The sequence below is a fragment of the Geotrypetes seraphini genome, chromosome 2 (assembly GCF_902459505.1).
Source record: "Geotrypetes seraphini chromosome 2, aGeoSer1.1, whole genome shotgun sequence".
In the NCBI taxonomy this organism is placed as follows: Eukaryota; Metazoa; Chordata; class Amphibia; order Gymnophiona; family Dermophiidae; genus Geotrypetes; species Geotrypetes seraphini.
Window position 1 is genome coordinate 56175966 of NC_047085.1, and position 16743 is coordinate 56192708.

Sequence of the window (16743 nt, forward strand, 5' to 3'; positions counted from 1 at the left end):
CTCAACTCTGGACTACCAATACCTATACTTGAATATAAACCCTCGGCTTATACTTGTCAACCTTTTTTGGAAAAAAAAGTTACCTTGGTTTATATTTGAGCATATACAGTAATTTGTGGTCATAAGTAAAACTAGAGAAACTCTCAAATAGATCTATTGTCCAAGGCTTGCACCCTACAGAAGACAGCACTCAACACTGTGAAATATTTGCAGGTGTTGGGTACTGTTGAGTTGATGTTGACTCATGGCCACCCACTGGATAATTGCAGCAGTGCGTGTTAAGTTATAGAGGAAAGTATCTATTATCACTGAACATCATTTGTTGTGAAAGGTAACATAAATACCCAGAAAATATATTGATTTGTTTCAGACGCACTATAAGATATGCATCTTGTGGAGAGAACCATGGCGTTAAAGCACCATCTCCTGAGCAATACTTAACCCCACTACAGCAGAAAGAAGTTGCAATAAGACATCTGAAAACAAAATTGAAAGACTCCGAAAACAGGCTTCAAGAAAGGTATTTTCTGTACCAGCAATGAAGTTCCATTAATTAAAGCTTTTATTTTCAATTTAAAAATTGCCTTGTAATGGTTTTCTAATCATATATTAGCCTAGAACAATATAGAAACAATCCATTCGTATTGGCGATATATGTATAACTCTAGGAGCGGCAAACATGTGAAGAGCAATTCTGTAACTGGGGACCAGCATTTACAGTCCCCTTGTGCACATAAATGTATAGAATACCAGCACACACACAAGTAAATGTACACTTAGCCATAAATGTGGCAGGAGGGCACATAAATGCCATTCTGTAGTGGTGAATAAGTAATGTGTACAGCAGTCCTTTGTACTGTTATGCTATCACTCGTGTTCTCATTTATAATTTTTACTTATTCATTGGTCTTCAGAAGTGCCAGTATTAGCCAACTGGTTTGAGTGGCCACATACTATGTGGCACTAACCTCCTCATCAGACCGTTATGTTTTATATAAAGTGCTTTAGTACATTAGTGCTTCTATACTTCAGTGCTTGAGTAAATAAATAAATAATCTTTCAACTTATCTTTTTTTCTGCATTTTCTGAGTTTTCCCTTTGTCAGTAGTTATCGGGAAGGGACCTGTCATTCCGACATGTTTTGCTCAAAGGCTGTATCAAGAAAAAGTCCCCTCTTTTGCTTTAGCTCCACACCATCCCGATCATTGGAAATTTTGTGACAAAGATCTGTAGTGGTGATCATAAATACGAGGGAAGCATATACAAGGATGGGATGGGATGTGGACTGGGCTCCCATTTACATGCATCCTATATAATAAAACCCTAAGCGCACATGCGCACTTAGGATTTCCCTGCCGCTGTGGTGTGTGATCCGTGGCAGCTAACCCAGCGGCAGGGAACATTCTGGCCACTCCCCTCCTCCCACCCTCAGTCACCCTGGAAGCCAGGCAAGCTCTCTCCCTGCCCGCGTCCTCGGCAGGGAACACACCTCGGCCCTCACTTGCCACCGCCGCTGCTGCTGCTGATCCTCCTGTAAAGAGCAGCCTGCGATGGTGGCCGGCTTTAGTGAACCTCGCAGGCCGCTCTCCAACTCGGTAGCACGTTCCCTCTTGACGCGATCCCGTGCGTCAGAGGAAACGTGCTACCGAGGCTGGAGAGCGGCCTGCGAGGTTCGCTAAAGCCGGCCACCATTGCAGGCTGCTCTTTACAGGAGGATCAGCAGCTTGAGGAGCCGCCGCCGGCACTTTTAAAACTTGAAACAAAAACCTTCGACCGCAGCAGGCCAGCCCGCGGGAAGGGAAGGGGGAGGGGCCGAACGGAGCAGGCCAGATCGCATTAAGAGAAGGGAGGGGCCGAACGGAGCAGGACAGCTCACGGTAAGAGAAGGGAATTGCTTCACAGGGACCTGGAGGGGAAGGGAAATAACCGCTGCTGCTTCTGCAAAGGAAAGTGGGGGGAGGAGAAGGGAGTGGGGGGGGGAATGCTGCTACTACTTCATAGGGACCTGGAGGGGAAGGGAACTACCGCTGCTGTTTCTGCAAAGGAAAGTGGGGGGGGGGGGAGGAGAGACAGAAAGAAATACAGACAGACAAAGGAGGCCAGGGAGAGAGACAAGACAGGGGACCAGAGAGACAGACAGACAGACAAAGAGTGCCAGGGAGAGAGAGAGAAAAATAGCAGGAGGGAGAGAGACAGAAAGAAAGGAAGAAAGAGACAGGAGCAGGGAGAGAGACATAAATAAAGAAAGACAGACAGGCATATATTCTAGCACCCGTTAATGTAACGGGCTTAAACACTAGTTACTTATAGAATTCTGTCAGTTATGTGCATCCCTACCACAGTTATGCCAGGTCTATGGCTGATGAAACTCTAGGTGCGTAAATGTTAAGCTGTACTGATACCAAGTTGTGTTTGTATTCTGTAATGGAATCTGGGCATCCAGATGCTGTTTTAGAATAGGGTCTCAGCATGTGGCATCAGAGAACCCAAATGGAGGTGTCCCCATACCCCATAATTCTATTATCCTGTGCACCCAATTTTGTGCTTAGCATGCAAAATTGCATGTGCAGGTTATGGAATATCTAGTTACGTGCAATAGATGTGTCATTCTGGAGAGTAGGGATGTACAAAAGCAGTCCCAGAAATCTAGGGCAGGACCTCTGCGCCTGCTTTTAACACTGAGGACCCAAAGACCTCCTTTGCTACCATGTCCACTCTGTAGAACTTGAAGAACTTATGCAGAATGGACCAAGTTGCTGCCCCATAAATCTCCCCAGGCGAAATCCCCCAAGCTTCTGCCCACAAAGAAGAAAGACTTCTTGTGGAATGTGCTTTCAAGGAGATAGGCGAGTGCTTGCCACAGGCAATATAAGCTGATGAAATGGCCATCCCTGTCCATCTTGAGATAGTAGCCTTAGACACCAGTGTACCGCTTCTAGCCTGACCGGTGAGCACAAATAGATGGTCCAACAGTCGGAACTCGGTGAGCTCCAGATAACTAGGAAGACTCTGCTCACATCCAGCTTTCTCAGAATCTGGTCCTTTTTCTATGACCCTGTGGTCTGGAACACTGACATGAAATGCCGAAACCTTTGGGAAAAAGGATGGGACCATGCGTAAGGCAATTCCCACCTCCATGATCTTGAGGAAGGGCTCCCTACACGAGAGGGCCTGCAGCTATGAGACTCATCTTACTGATGTAATAGCCACGATGAAAATGGTCTTGACAGTAGGATCCAACAAAGATGCCTCTTGAAGAGACTCGCAAGGAGTTTGACCGAGGCCATATAAAACAACGTTACGGTTCCATGACAAAAATGGTTGTATGAGAGGTACATAGATGAAATGGTTCATGAAGCGTTAAAGATTTCCATCAGTGGGAAAGAAGAGGCTATGCTGAGGAAAGGCAGCTGGATTTAGATTACAGAACCCTGCAAGATTGGTACTTTGTTTCCACCCGCCTTTGAACTGAAGAACCAGTATGCAGCCCTGGAAGTGGAGGAGATGAGAGCATCCCAAGGAGAGGAAGGACCAAAGTTTGAAATCCCAAAAATTACTAGATCAGTGACTTCTAGGAGGCATAAGGTAGTGGTGGTTGGCAATTCCCTCAGAAATAGGTACAGAAGCACCCCATCTAAAGACCAGACATGATGTCCCAGGAGGTATGCCATCTGCCTGGTGCCAAAATCAAAGATGTTACGAAAAGCTTTCCAAGACTCATCAAGCCTAAAGAATATTATACAATGCTGCTTATCCATGTTGGCATTAAAGATACTGCTAGGTACTTCTCCAAACATATCAAAAGTGACTTTGTAGCTCTGGGAGAGAAGGTGAAGCAGTCAGGCGCGCAGGTGGTACGTCAGAGGGAAGGTTTCCAGGTCAGCCATGGGCAGCGTACAGGAGCTGCTGCTCACAGCTTTGTGAAGAGAAGTGCGGCTGGGAGGAGGGAGCTGGATAGACAAGATAAACACATTCATAAGGGAGGAAGGGAGGCACAAATTTGGGACACAGCACAGTGGGAGAGGATGACGAGGGGCTCATTGGGACATGGAAGGGAGAAGCAGACCCCGGTTCTTCAGTCCAAGTCTAACATAAGTTGGATGTTCTTAACCCAGGGACTGCCTTTATATACAATATAATCTTAACAATACATACTGGTAACCACAAAATTAAACTATACAAAGCACACTATACACAGAGAAAATTTTAATTATTTATATTCTGGGGTTTTTTTTCAGAGAGGTCAAGGCAGATTAAAGGAATAGCACTTATCTGAACTAGAACTGAGATACATCAGTTCAGATAAGTGCTATTCCTTTCTTCTGAAGAGCTACATGGACAATTTAATATGTAACAGAATCCTAAGCGCTCATGATTATGTGCTGTGATTAAGAACCCACAGTATCAGTGACTTTGTATCACTGCATGGCGCCTTGTTAAAGCATCTATGAGTACACAAACATTTTTTTAAAGTATTTTTTAATGCTGCAACACTTACTAAGCCTGATAATATAAGATTATTCTAACAGGTGAGGGATTTTGTTTGTTTACTACATCCAACTTTGGCATTAACTTTTAACATTCAACTTTTTTCCATTTTTCTGCTTCTCAAAATCTACTTGGTTGTGCTCAACAATGACAGGATCGCTTGAATGGGCTGTGTATGTTGAGTGTGCATCTAAAGCTGGTACGGGAAAGGAGGATAGAAATAGAAAAGGACGTTCTGGAAAGGTTTAGCACAAATAGAAAAAAGCATAAGTTGAAGACTAAGTTTAAAATAAAAATATTTTTTCAATAGCCTATTTTGTCATGACCTTCAACCTTGAACAAAAGTCTGCTTACTTAGCTTATACCCAAGTATTCAAGCTTGAGTCTAATCCCATTGTAGTTTTCTCAGTCTAAGATCATTTGCACCTCCTGGCTTGGATCCTGGCTACGCCCATGACGTCACTCACTTTTTTATTTCACCAACACACCCTTCCTTTTGTCCTCCATTGTCTTTTCAGCCCTTCCTCCCTTTCATTCAGCCATCTCCACTCTACCTGTATGTATTTTGACTTGGCACAATCCCCCATGCCTCTTCCACACTCATACATATTCTCTTACTTTCTGCCGGGGACATCAATCCCGGTCCTACCAGTCAGCCTTCACCCTACTCATGCTGGTCATACCACATTGTAACTAATTTTATTTCTGTTCCTCTCCTTTCCTCTTTCTCATGCTTTCTATGGAATGTCTTCTTTTTCTCCCAACAAACTTCTTCATCCATGACATCTTTATCTCTCAATTCTCCACCTGCTAGCACTAACTGAGACCTGAATCTGCCCCGAAGATTCTGATTCAGCTGCTGCCCTGTGGCATGGAGGCTACCATTTCTCACATACACCTTGCCCAGTTGGTTATGGAATTGGTGTTGGGCTATTACTCTCATCATCTTGTAGATATCAACCCCTTCTTTCACCTCACTCTCACTGCTCTCCCTCTTTCGAATTCCACTCCATCCATCTATTCACTCCTCTGCCTCTCCGAGTAGCAGTCATTTACTGACCCCCTAATAAGTCATTTTCTTCTTTCCTCACTGACTTTGACTCCTGGCTGTCTTTCTTTCTCAAACCCTCACCTCCTTCCCTCATCCTTGGTGACTTCAACATCCATGCCAATGACCCCCTCTTATTCTTATACTTCCAGATTTCTGGCTCTAACAACCTCATACAATCTCCAGCTGTGTTCCATCACCACTACACACCAGAATGGCCAATTCCTTGATCTTGTCTTCGCCTCTAATTGCTCTACCACCAAATTCTGTACCTCAGCTGTTCCCCTCTGACCATCATCTGTTAACCTTCACAACTTATCACCCTCCCCTCCCTCCCACCCAGCTATTCACTACCTATACATTTAGGAACCTTCAGGCTATTGAACTTGACACCCTTTCCACCACTGTCTCATTCCTCCCTCCCTTCAACTACTATGTCACACAAGTCAATGAAGCCTTCTCTTATAACACCATTCTCTCCTCTGCTCTACATAGTCTCGCTCCTCCCATTTCATGTCCTGTAAGGCGCACCAAACCCCAACCCTGGCTGACCTCCCAACATCTGCTACCTGTGCCCAATCTGCTGAACATCTTTGGATTAAATCCCGCACATATGCTGATTGATACATTTCAAATTCCTGCTGACATCTTTCCAGTCTGCCCTTTTGCTTGCCAAACAAGTATACGCCTTTTCAACTAACTCTCTTAGCTCTAACCCTCACCATCTCTTTGGCACACTAAAACTCTCTACCAAAAATGCCTTCACCTTCAATCTTCCCTTCACTTTCTCCCCAGACTGTGGCAGAGTTCTTCTATGATAAGGTTCAGAAGATTCACCTTGAGTTCTCAACCAGGTCACCTCCCACCCCTCTTCCAGCTGTCCACTCTGCCAACCTCCCTTCAACCCCTGCCTCCTTTTCTGAAATTACTAAAGAAGAAACTGCACATCTTCTCTCCTCCGCCAAACCCACTACTTGCTCCTCTGATCCAATTCTCGCCCACCTACTTGGCGCTCTCTCTCCCATTGCCATTCCTCTTATCTGTCACATCCTCAACCCATCACTCTCCCCTGCAACTGTTCCTGATGTCTTCAAACATACCGTAGTCACACCTCTCCTCGAAAATCCCTCACAAGACCCCACATCCCTCTCTGTCACCCCAAAGCCCTTCTCCTCTTTTTATCCAAGCTATTTGAATATGTTGTTCACCCCTGTTGACTGGACTTCCTTTCATTTCAAGCTATTCTTGACCCACTTCAATCATGCTTTCACCCACTCTATTCCACTGAAGCTGCTCTTGCTAAGGTCTCTAATGACATGTTCCTGGTCAGATCCAATGGCCTCTATTCTGTCCTCATCCTTCTCAATCCGTCTGCTGCCTTTGATACTATTTATCACCATCTACTCCTTGATACGCTGTTCTCACTGGGATTCTAGGGTTCTGTTCTCTCCTGGTTTTCTTCCTATCTTTTCCTATACTTTCAGTGTATGCAATGGTGGATCTTCCTCCACTGCTATCCTGCTGTCAATCAGTGTTCCTGAAGGCTCTGTCTTGGGCCATCTTCTTTTCTCCATATATGCCCACTCCCATGGTGCACTGATCTCCTATGGCATTCAGTATCATCTCTAATCTGATGACTCCCAGATCTACTTCTTCATACCAGACATCTCTATAAGAATCCAGGCCTGAGTCTCAGCCTGCCTGTCTGACATCGCCACCTAAAACTATGGCTATAATCAAGCTGCTTATATTTCTGCCTAAACCTACCTTTCCCCGTTCTCTATTTCTGTGGACAACACTCTCCTCCTCCTTGTCCTGTCAGCTCGCAACCTCGGGGTGTGCATCAAAAACACACGCCTCGTTCTCTGTTCAGATCCAACAAGCTGCCAAAGCCTGTCGCTTCTTCCTCTATAATATTACCAAAATCCGACCTCTTCTATCCAAGCACACTACCAAAACCCTTATCCACACTCTCATCACCTCTCACTTATACTACTGCAATTTGCTTCTCTCAGGTCTTCTGCTCAACCATTTGTCTTCCCTGCAATCTGTTCAAAATTCTGCTCAACAACTTATATTCTGCCAGAGCCGCCATACTCACATTACCCCTCTCCTCAAGTCACTTCAATGCCTCCCCATCCATTTCTGTATACAGTTCAAACTCCTCTTTACTAACTTACAAGTGCATTCATTCTGCAGCCCCCCCCCCAATATCTCTCCTCACTTATCTCCCTTTATGCTCCCTTCTCCACTGCCAACTCCAGTCTCTGTCCCTTTTTTCTTGCTGCGACTTATGCCTGGAGCAAGCTGCCTAAGTCAGTATGTCAAGCTCCATCTCTAGCAGTATTCAAAATCCAAGCTAAAAGCCCATTTTTTTCAAGGCTGCTTTCAACTCCTAACTCCAGATCAACGTATGATACCTGTGTCCATCCCATCATTCTCTCTGCAAGAAACTCCCCAACCCTATATGTTCTGTCTGTTCAAATTAGATTGTAAGCTCTCCATGCAGAGACCATCTATTGTATGTTAAATGTACAGCACTGCATACACCTTTCAGCACTATAGAAATGATAAATAATAGTAGTAGAAACCAAGAGAAGCAATAACCTGGGGAGAAAATATTCTCTGAAGACAAACAGGTTTACCTAGTCACAGAAGTGGCTCATATGACCTTGCTTTGTTCCATAGGTGTCGGAATGAGGGAAGACATATGGGAGCTTGCTTTTCTTCTGTTGCTGCTGCTCTGCTTGTCCTCAGTCAGTGCTGGGGGCTGTTTAAAATCTTGCCTTGTCACTAAATACAATGCATTGACTGCAATATAAAGTCCATGCCCCTTTTCCACCCATAATCCATCTAGCTCCCATCCCTACCATGATATGTAGTTAAAACTCAAGCATATGCAGTCATGCCAGCATGGTAAGTTACCACACTCATTTGTTAATGGCACAAGCTAATTCACATATTAACTACTTAACACACTTTAGTAGAAGGGCTACAGAATTGGAGAGACCTTGAAGAACTATGATATTTAAAGATAGTTCTATAAGTCCCAGGGTTTCTGATGACTCGGAAGTGAGGAAATTTTGATGAGCTCAAGTATTCATCCTTGATGATGCTGGTGGGGGAACAGGGGGGGATAGTAATTGTCCTCATTATGTAAAGGTAGCATTTTTGGATGAAACAGAAAATTTCTTTTTTTTATGCTATGCCCCATGGCTTTTCTCCTCCTCTCCCCCCTTCATATGTAAGATGTAAGCCCACTGAAATATCTGTATGTAAACAGCTTTGAGTGTGGTTGTATAACTACATGTCCCTTTCTGCACTAGCTTGTAGCCCTGACCCAGCCTATCACACTGCCCGGGTAGTCTAATGGCTAGTTGGGGCAGGATCCCCACTCACTCTTGCCAGTGCTGACCCTGGAGTCAAAATTGCCACTGGAGGTTGTGGCAGCCATTTTGAGATTGAAGCTGGCCAAAGCAGAAGGAATCTTTAATCACTCCTATCTGTGCCAGCTTCAACCCCAGATTGTCCAGTGGCGATCTCATGAGACTGCTACTGGAAGTTGTGGTCGACTGAAGACAGCATGGGCAGGAACAAGTGACGATTGCTTCTCTCCCAACTAGTCACTAGACCATCAGGGTGCTACAGGAGGTGGAGGCAAGGGAAGAAGTAGGAGCTACACTTCCCCCTCCATAATCGCGGGGGTTTGGGGCAGAGCTGGCCCATGAATATTAAAAAACTGTGAATAATATTCGGGCCGGTTCTGCCCCTAACCCTTGCTTCCCCCGGCTATTTTAAGCCCTGAAAGCTCCCCCTTAAGCCTTACCTGGTGATCTAGCGCAGTGTTCTTCAACTGCCGGTCCGTGGACCGGTACCGTTCCGCAGATATTTTCTGCTGGTCCACAGGGCCAGCAAGTCCATGGGGCAGAAGACAGTGTTCTTCAGCCGCCGGTCCACGGTGTGATCAACGTGGTGTCTTCGGGCGAGCTCCCTGAGTGCTGCAGTGCACAAAGCCATGGGAAAAGGCTCCTACGTGCGTCCTGCGCCTGAACCAGAAGCCTTCTCTCTGACGTAACAACGTCAGAGGGAAGGCTTCCAGATGAGGCGCGAGACGCTGCCCACAGCTTTGTACAATGCAGCACTCAGGGAGCTGGCCCGAAGACGTGTTGATCGTACCGTGGACCAGCCCAAAGATAACACCAGGGGGCAGGCCAGAAGGCAAGACACAGCATGGAGGGAGCGAGAGAACAACGGTAGGGGGAATGCTTTTATTTTTTTATTTAGTGATTGTCTGTTCAGGAAGAAATGCATTTGTTTCTTTTCCTCTGGGGTTGTATTGGTTGCATAGTCTTGTATCTCAGGGTTTGTTTGTAAATATTAGTACTTTTAGTTTTTGGTCCTGCATTTGCATGGGGTTATCTGTTTTCTGGTAGGAATGAATGTTGAAAAGCATACAGTGTGCTTTGTATATTTTAATTTTGTGGTTAACCATTATGTGTTAATACGATTATATTGTTTGTGTGTGTATATATGAAAAATGAATGGAAAAAATGGTGTTACAATTAGTACTATTATGGGGGCGGGGTCTGGGGCAGAGATTGGGTGGAGATGGGCACGACTTAGCCCAGTGTTCTTCAGTTGCAGGTCCGCGGACCGGTGCCGGTCCACAAAATAATTATTTTATTTCCGTCGATCCATAGGTGTCAAAAGGTTGAAGAACACTGGTCTAGCGGGTTTTCGGGGCAGGAACCATCTTCCCACGCTCCTGCCCCGTGCAGATCGCTCACAGGAAATGGCTGCCTTGAGCTCCCGTAGTCTCTCGAGCCATTTCCTGTGAGCGATCTGCACGGGGAAGGAGTGTGGGAAGATCGCTCCTGCCCCGAAAACCCGCTAGACCACCAGGTAAGGCTTAAGGGGGGGCTTACAGGGCTTAAAATAGCCTGAAAAATGAAAAAATTTAAAACCGCGAATACGGAGGGGGAAGTTTCAATTCAGTGAGGGGGCTGCAGAGGAAGAAAGAAATAGGGGCTGTTGCCATTTGGGGGCTGGGTCGGTTTTGGCTTCTGCAGAAAGTGATCAACATTTCAGCTGCAAGTATGATTTTCACCAAAGCCACAAAAATGTTTTTTTTGGGTTTTTTTTTTTTTTTTGTTGCCCTCTGTTGAATGTTTTTGTTCTGCATATGGTATGTAATCTTCAGTTGAAAAAGGGAAAATTAGTAGAGTGTTTTACTGTTTGTTTTCTAATACAGGGAAACAGAAATAGAAGAACTGAAATCTCAGTTGGCCCGCATGAGAGATGACTGGATTGAGGAGGAGTGTCATCGTGTTGAAGCGCAGCTGGCATTGAAAGAAGCAAGGAAGGAGATCAAGCAACTCAAACAAGTTATTGAAACCATGAAAAATAGCTTGGCTGAGAAAGATAAAGGGATTCAGAAGTATTTTATAGACATTAATATTCAAAACAAGAAATTGGAATCTCTGCTGCAGAGTATGGAATTGGCTCAGAATGGTATTTTGAGGGACGAACAGCGTCTGGACTATTTGTGTGGATCCCCTGAAAGCACACTATATAGAAAAATGTCAGGGGAATTAGTCATGGAAGACCAAGCTACAGAGGAAATGGCTGATAGTGGCCTCTTAATCAATAATGACATGGCAAATGGAACTGATTTGTTTGATAATATGGTGACTGCAGATGAATCTAGAAACTTGGCTCTTCTTCATTCTGTTCCTGTGCACTTAAAACATGACAGAAAGACAATTGAGAAGGTTCCAGATGAAAAATTGACAGATGCTCCTGGGGAAGAAATACTTTTAACAGAACAAGCTATTCAGACCGATGTTATCCCGTACAATTTAGATGTTGAGAAGCTCATTCTCAAGATTTTCAAATCCCATGATGATTTTCTAGGTGCATCATCTGGCTTTTGGGTATCTAGTGGATTTCATGTTGAATGCTTTGCTGGATCTTCTCCTGCACTGCTGTTAGATTTAACGCCAAATGATCCAAACTCTGCCATACTTTACTCTCCAGGGGCATCATCCTGCATAGAGATTGACCCTAGAATGAATGAAAATCGTGCAATGAAGGAACTTGACTTTGAAATATCCCCTAATGAAAGATTCAGGGATGATAGCAAGATCTCACGTGTGGGCTCGTGGGAGAAATATTGGAGCAACAGTCTTCTTGTTGATATTCTGGCCGTAGCAGCACCCATTGTGCCAACTGTCCTATGGGCATTCAGTACCCAGCGAGGAGCAGTTGATCCGGTCTATAACATTGGCACAATGCTTCGTGGCTGCTGCCTCATGACTTTGCATTCTCTTCGGCGCATGTCTTTTAATTTTGATGCAAAAGCCCAAACCCGCCCCTAAAAAGTACCCTGTCCAAAGTTTGCATTTCAAACTAAAATTTAAAAGCACTTGAAGGATAATCTAAAGAAATAAACAGTTGAAGTTTATTTCCTTTTTCATTTGCACTATGTTTAGTTGAAGACCAGCTCCCTCTGAAATTCAACACATTTTTAATGTGATGTGCTGAAGTCAATTAAATTAATTATGTAAATTTATTGAAGAAAACTTGTATAAACTTTATATTTTTGATTTTAGTTACCACTTCTTACACCATTACATTTTGAACAAAAAAAAAAAAGAGATTTGTCTAAGGGCTCCTTTTACAAAGGTGTGCTAGGGCCTTAACGCGCTTAATAGCGTGCATCAAATTCCTGAGCACGCTAGCCACTTCCACCTCCTTTTTAGGAGGCAGATTTTCAGCTACTGCGCGCGCGGTAATTTTGTGCATGCGCTAAAAACCTGGTGCACCTTCGTAATCGGAGCCCTAAGTCCTGCACTTGTGCTATTGCTCTGTGATATTCTCAAATGTGTTTGAGCACTCAATTTAAGCAATCCCTTTTGTACAGTTAAAAAGGGATGGCAGCCAAAATGCATTCTTGTTTAAAAAGTTAATAGCTCTTCGGTGGTTTATGTTTCATTATGATGTATTAAATAGTCTATGAACATAATGATTATGTAAATGTAGGGTGATGTAAAGCAATTCTAAAAGCTGTAATCCACACAAAAACTAATCATTTTTGATGTTTTATAAATATAGGGGTTGATTTTTAAAAGGTTTTAGCCAGTTACATTTGTGAATTACGTGCTTAAACTTTGGATTTTAGACATTCCTCAATTAAGGCGGACGTTGTTACTGTGAGCTACTGTGAAGATGTTATTTTAATGCGAACTCATGCTGTGTTAGCACAGATCTCATTTTGTGCACTGAAACTCCAGTTACTAATAACTAGGTTAACAGCAAAATATGTCTTAATGTAGCCCATGTTAATAATATATCTTAATGGTTGGGGAAGGGGTGAGTTATTTTACTGGTTTGCTTTTTAAAAATTTATCTTTATTCATTTTAAAACTTTCAATAAGTGTGATACAGTATATAATCAATTTACATTTAACATCACTTAAAGCTCTTACAATACTCCTTCAAAACAAATACCCCCCTCCCCCCTCCCTGGATATGTACAATCAACAAAGGAAAGGAAAAGAAAAAATATTATCAATCTTTACAGTATTTTTCTAATGGTTCCCAAACCTTCTTAAATTTCTTTAAATGCCCCTGCTGTATGGCCAGAACACGTTCCATTTTGTAAATGTGACACAAAGAATTCCACCAAAAGGTTATTTTACTGTTGATCCCTGTTATTAGATAACAATAGGTCTCTGTGTACAAAATGAGACCTGTGCTTAACATAGCACAAATAATGATAACATATCTTAATGGTGGCCCATATTGATATCTATGCCCCTAAAATTACCAAGCAGGCAGATTTAGCTGGACAAAGTGTTGCTGGAATGTTCTTATTGCTTAGGGGCCCTTTTACTAAAGCCCAGCCCAGCCCACGCTAAGTATTATGTATCCCATTGGTATAAAGATATGCAGCAGTTAGTGTGCGCTAAGCCTCAGTAAAAGGGTCCCCTTAGGAAAGCACTGATCTCAGTGCTAAGTTTAGCTGCTGAATCCAAGTCACTGAAATTAAAACATCTTCAATCTAGCCTACCGAGAATGAACCTAAAAAATATCTCACTTGTTTAATGGGTCTTTGAAAACTGACCTCTTTAGAAATTCCCCAAATTAATATTTAGGACCTCAGCGCACATAAAGCATTTTTACTTATTTATTTTATTTTTACAGCCAGAGGATTTTATCCGATTTGCACCTTAGAGTAAATGTTTGCGTGGGTCAGAATGTTTGTGTTAGCCAACGTAATATGCTTGTAAATGTATTAAGCATTTATTTATTACGCTTTGTTCATATTTGGTGAGTTTAGCAATAGCTTTGTGATCTTTTATCAAAGTATATTCAAATTAGAAGTTGATGTTTTTTCCAAAATGAATTATAAAGCAGTGCAAAGTTATAATAAAGGTTACAATTCAAACGAGACGGCATTCTTGAATTATAGGAATTATAAGAACATAAGAATTGCCATACTGGGAAAGACCGAAGGTTCATCAAGACCAGTACAGTAGCCAATGCAGGTCACACGTACCTGGTAAAAATGAGAAATGATAATCTAAAAAGATAAAATACATTTTCTTATAAACAGAAGTGGATTCATCAAATGTGTTTTCTCTATGGAAAGTTCTTAGATAAGCTTGGCTATTATAGAAGAATAAAAAGAGAACATAGGAGATCCTAAATCATTAAGATACTAATACCAACTACCATATGAAATGATATAGAGGTCATAGAGCAGGGATCTCAAAGTCCCTCCTTGAGGGCCGCAATCCAATCGGGTTTTCAGGATTTCCCCAATGAATATGCATTGAAAGCAGTGCATGCACATAGATCTCTTGCATATTCATTGTGGAAATCCTGAAAACCCGACTGGATTGCGGCCCTCAAGGAGGGACTTTGAGACCCCCTGTCATAGAGAGTACATAGGTAGCAATGTCTTTTTTGAAATGTATTATAATGTCCCAAAGGATCACTATTTGAATACAAATCACTAATCCATGTCAAAAGAACATATATAAGAAATATTCAAAAGAAATCTTCTGCCTGTTTTGTTCACAAATCAAAGTAAGAATTTTTAACTAGCACCCAAGGGAAAGAAGCGTCAGAATTTTGACTGGAAAGAGATCATGGGGCCTCTTATAGCTCCTGCTATTGCAGTACCTACTTCACCGTTCCTCATCTTATTGTAATCATCTGCTTCTTCCCCCACCCTTCCTGTTATAGATAAACTTTATTCAAACAAAGGAATTATTTTAAAAAATTATTTTCTAGATGTCTCAAGACAATCATAAATGGTAAAAATAGTTAGAAAATATTCAAGATAATTTTTATGAAAATGTTTCTCAACAATATCAACATCAATGTGTAAGGTTTCACTTATCTGGTCTGCAGGACCCCAGTGCTGTTTACAAATGAAAACTCCCGATGCTTGGAACTGTTGGAAGCTGGAAAGGTATATCAAATTTTAATAAAACCTTATTAGAAAAATAAAATCACCAGACGATAAAGGTAGAAAAAATTATTTTATTTTTAATTTAGTGATTGAAATGTGTCAATTTTGAGAATTTATATCTGTCTATATTTTACACCAGGGATGCCAACACTTTTTGGGCTTGTGAGCTATTTTTAAAATGACCAAGTCAAAATGATCTACCAACAATAAAAAAATTTTTTTAAAACACAAAGCACACTGAAAGGCAGAGAAAATGTTAATTATCACCTCAGTAACAACTATACAAAAATAGACAAATATACCCCCTCCCTTTTTTTCTAAACAGTGATAGCAGTTTTTAGCGCAGGGAGCTGCCCTGAATGCCCCGCACTGCTCTTGACGCTCATAGGCTCCCTGCGCTAAAAACTGCTATTGCGGTTTAGTAAAAGGTAGCCATAGTGCAAAATATAGACAGCAGATATAAATTCTCAAAACAGACACATTTTGATCACTAAATTGAAAATAAAATCATTTTTCCTACCTTTGTTGTCTGGTGATTTCATGAGTCTCTGGTTGCACTTTCTTCTAACTGTGCATACAGTATTTCTTCCCTTCTTTCAGCCTCCTGTATGCTTCCTCTCCTCCAGACCTCATTCTCTCCCCCAACTTTTTCTTTCTTTCTCCCTGCCATCTTCTTTCTTTGTCTCCCTGTTCCCCCTTTCTTTCTGTTTGTCTCTCTGCCCCCCTGCCCTCCCCCAAGCCACTAGGTTTGCTGCCGCTATTGGGGCACAGGCCCCAAAGCCACCGCCACCCCAAGCTCTCCCTGCAGAAGTGCTGACCAGCATTCCGCTTCCCGACATCAATTCTGACATCGAAGAGGAAGTTCCAGGCCAGCCAGGCAGCGATTGGCTCACTTACGGCTCACCACATATTAGCTTTCCCACATAGTCACCATTATAGGACCCACATGGACCCCTGAAGAAGACTTTTTGTCGAAACGCGGACCGTGTTGGGTCCTGCATCCCTAGCAGAATAGGTCCTTTAAGGCTTTTATATGGATTACTTTTATGTGGATGATTTTAGTGTACCTTTGGAACTTTGACATTTTAAAATAAAGTCCATTGAGGAACATCGTCATTCCACAGAGTTTCTTTTGGTTTCTTCTGGATTTTCTTCTCTGTGGATAGTTTGGGGTCATTTTTTTTGTTTTTGCCTACCTTCAGTAAGCCTTTTAAAAAATAGGCTGAACGATGCAAATATCAAGAATCATAAGGTGTACAGAGACAGACTTAAAGATCTCAACAAGTATATTTTGGATGAAAGGCGGGAGAGGAGAGAAGAGATATGATAGACACCTTTAAATATCTCTGTGGCATAAATACATTAGGCAATTCTCTTTCAATTGAAAGGAAACTAGAGCGAGAGTATAGAATGAGGTTAAAATGTGATAGGCTTAAGAGTAATCTAAGGAAATACTTTTTGGTTAAAAAAGTGGTCAATGTGTGGAATAGTCTCCCAGTAGAGGTGGTGGAGATAAGACTGTATCTGAATTCAAGAAAGCGAGAGAAACACAGGATTGCTTAGGGAGAGGGGATAGTGGATGCTGCAGATTGGCAGACTGGATGGGCCTTTATCTGTCAAAAAGTGTACAACCTTTCAGTGCTATATAAATAATAAATAGTAGTAGTAATCATGTTTCTATGTTTTGTTACCCTAAACCTGACACCTTAGGAAGTATACACAGAAA

The 16743-nt window shown here is 42.5% G+C and overlaps 1 protein-coding gene across 3 annotated transcripts in view; it reads left to right on the plus strand.

Moving 5' to 3' along the window:
• The window catches only part of SYBU (syntabulin), a 94858-nt gene extending 82668 nt beyond the window's left edge, over nucleotides 1–12190 (plus strand). For all 3 annotated transcript variants that reach the window (XM_033934394.1, XM_033934392.1, XM_033934393.1), the window contains exons 7-8: nucleotides 371–520; nucleotides 10788–12190. In XM_033934394.1, the coding sequence (XP_033790285.1) occupies nucleotides 371–520; nucleotides 10788–11913 (1276 nt within the window). In that variant the 3' untranslated portion in view covers nucleotides 11914–12190. The remainder of the gene's footprint in view (nucleotides 1–370; nucleotides 521–10787) is intronic.
• The last annotated feature ends 4553 nt before the right edge of the window (nucleotides 12191–16743 follow it).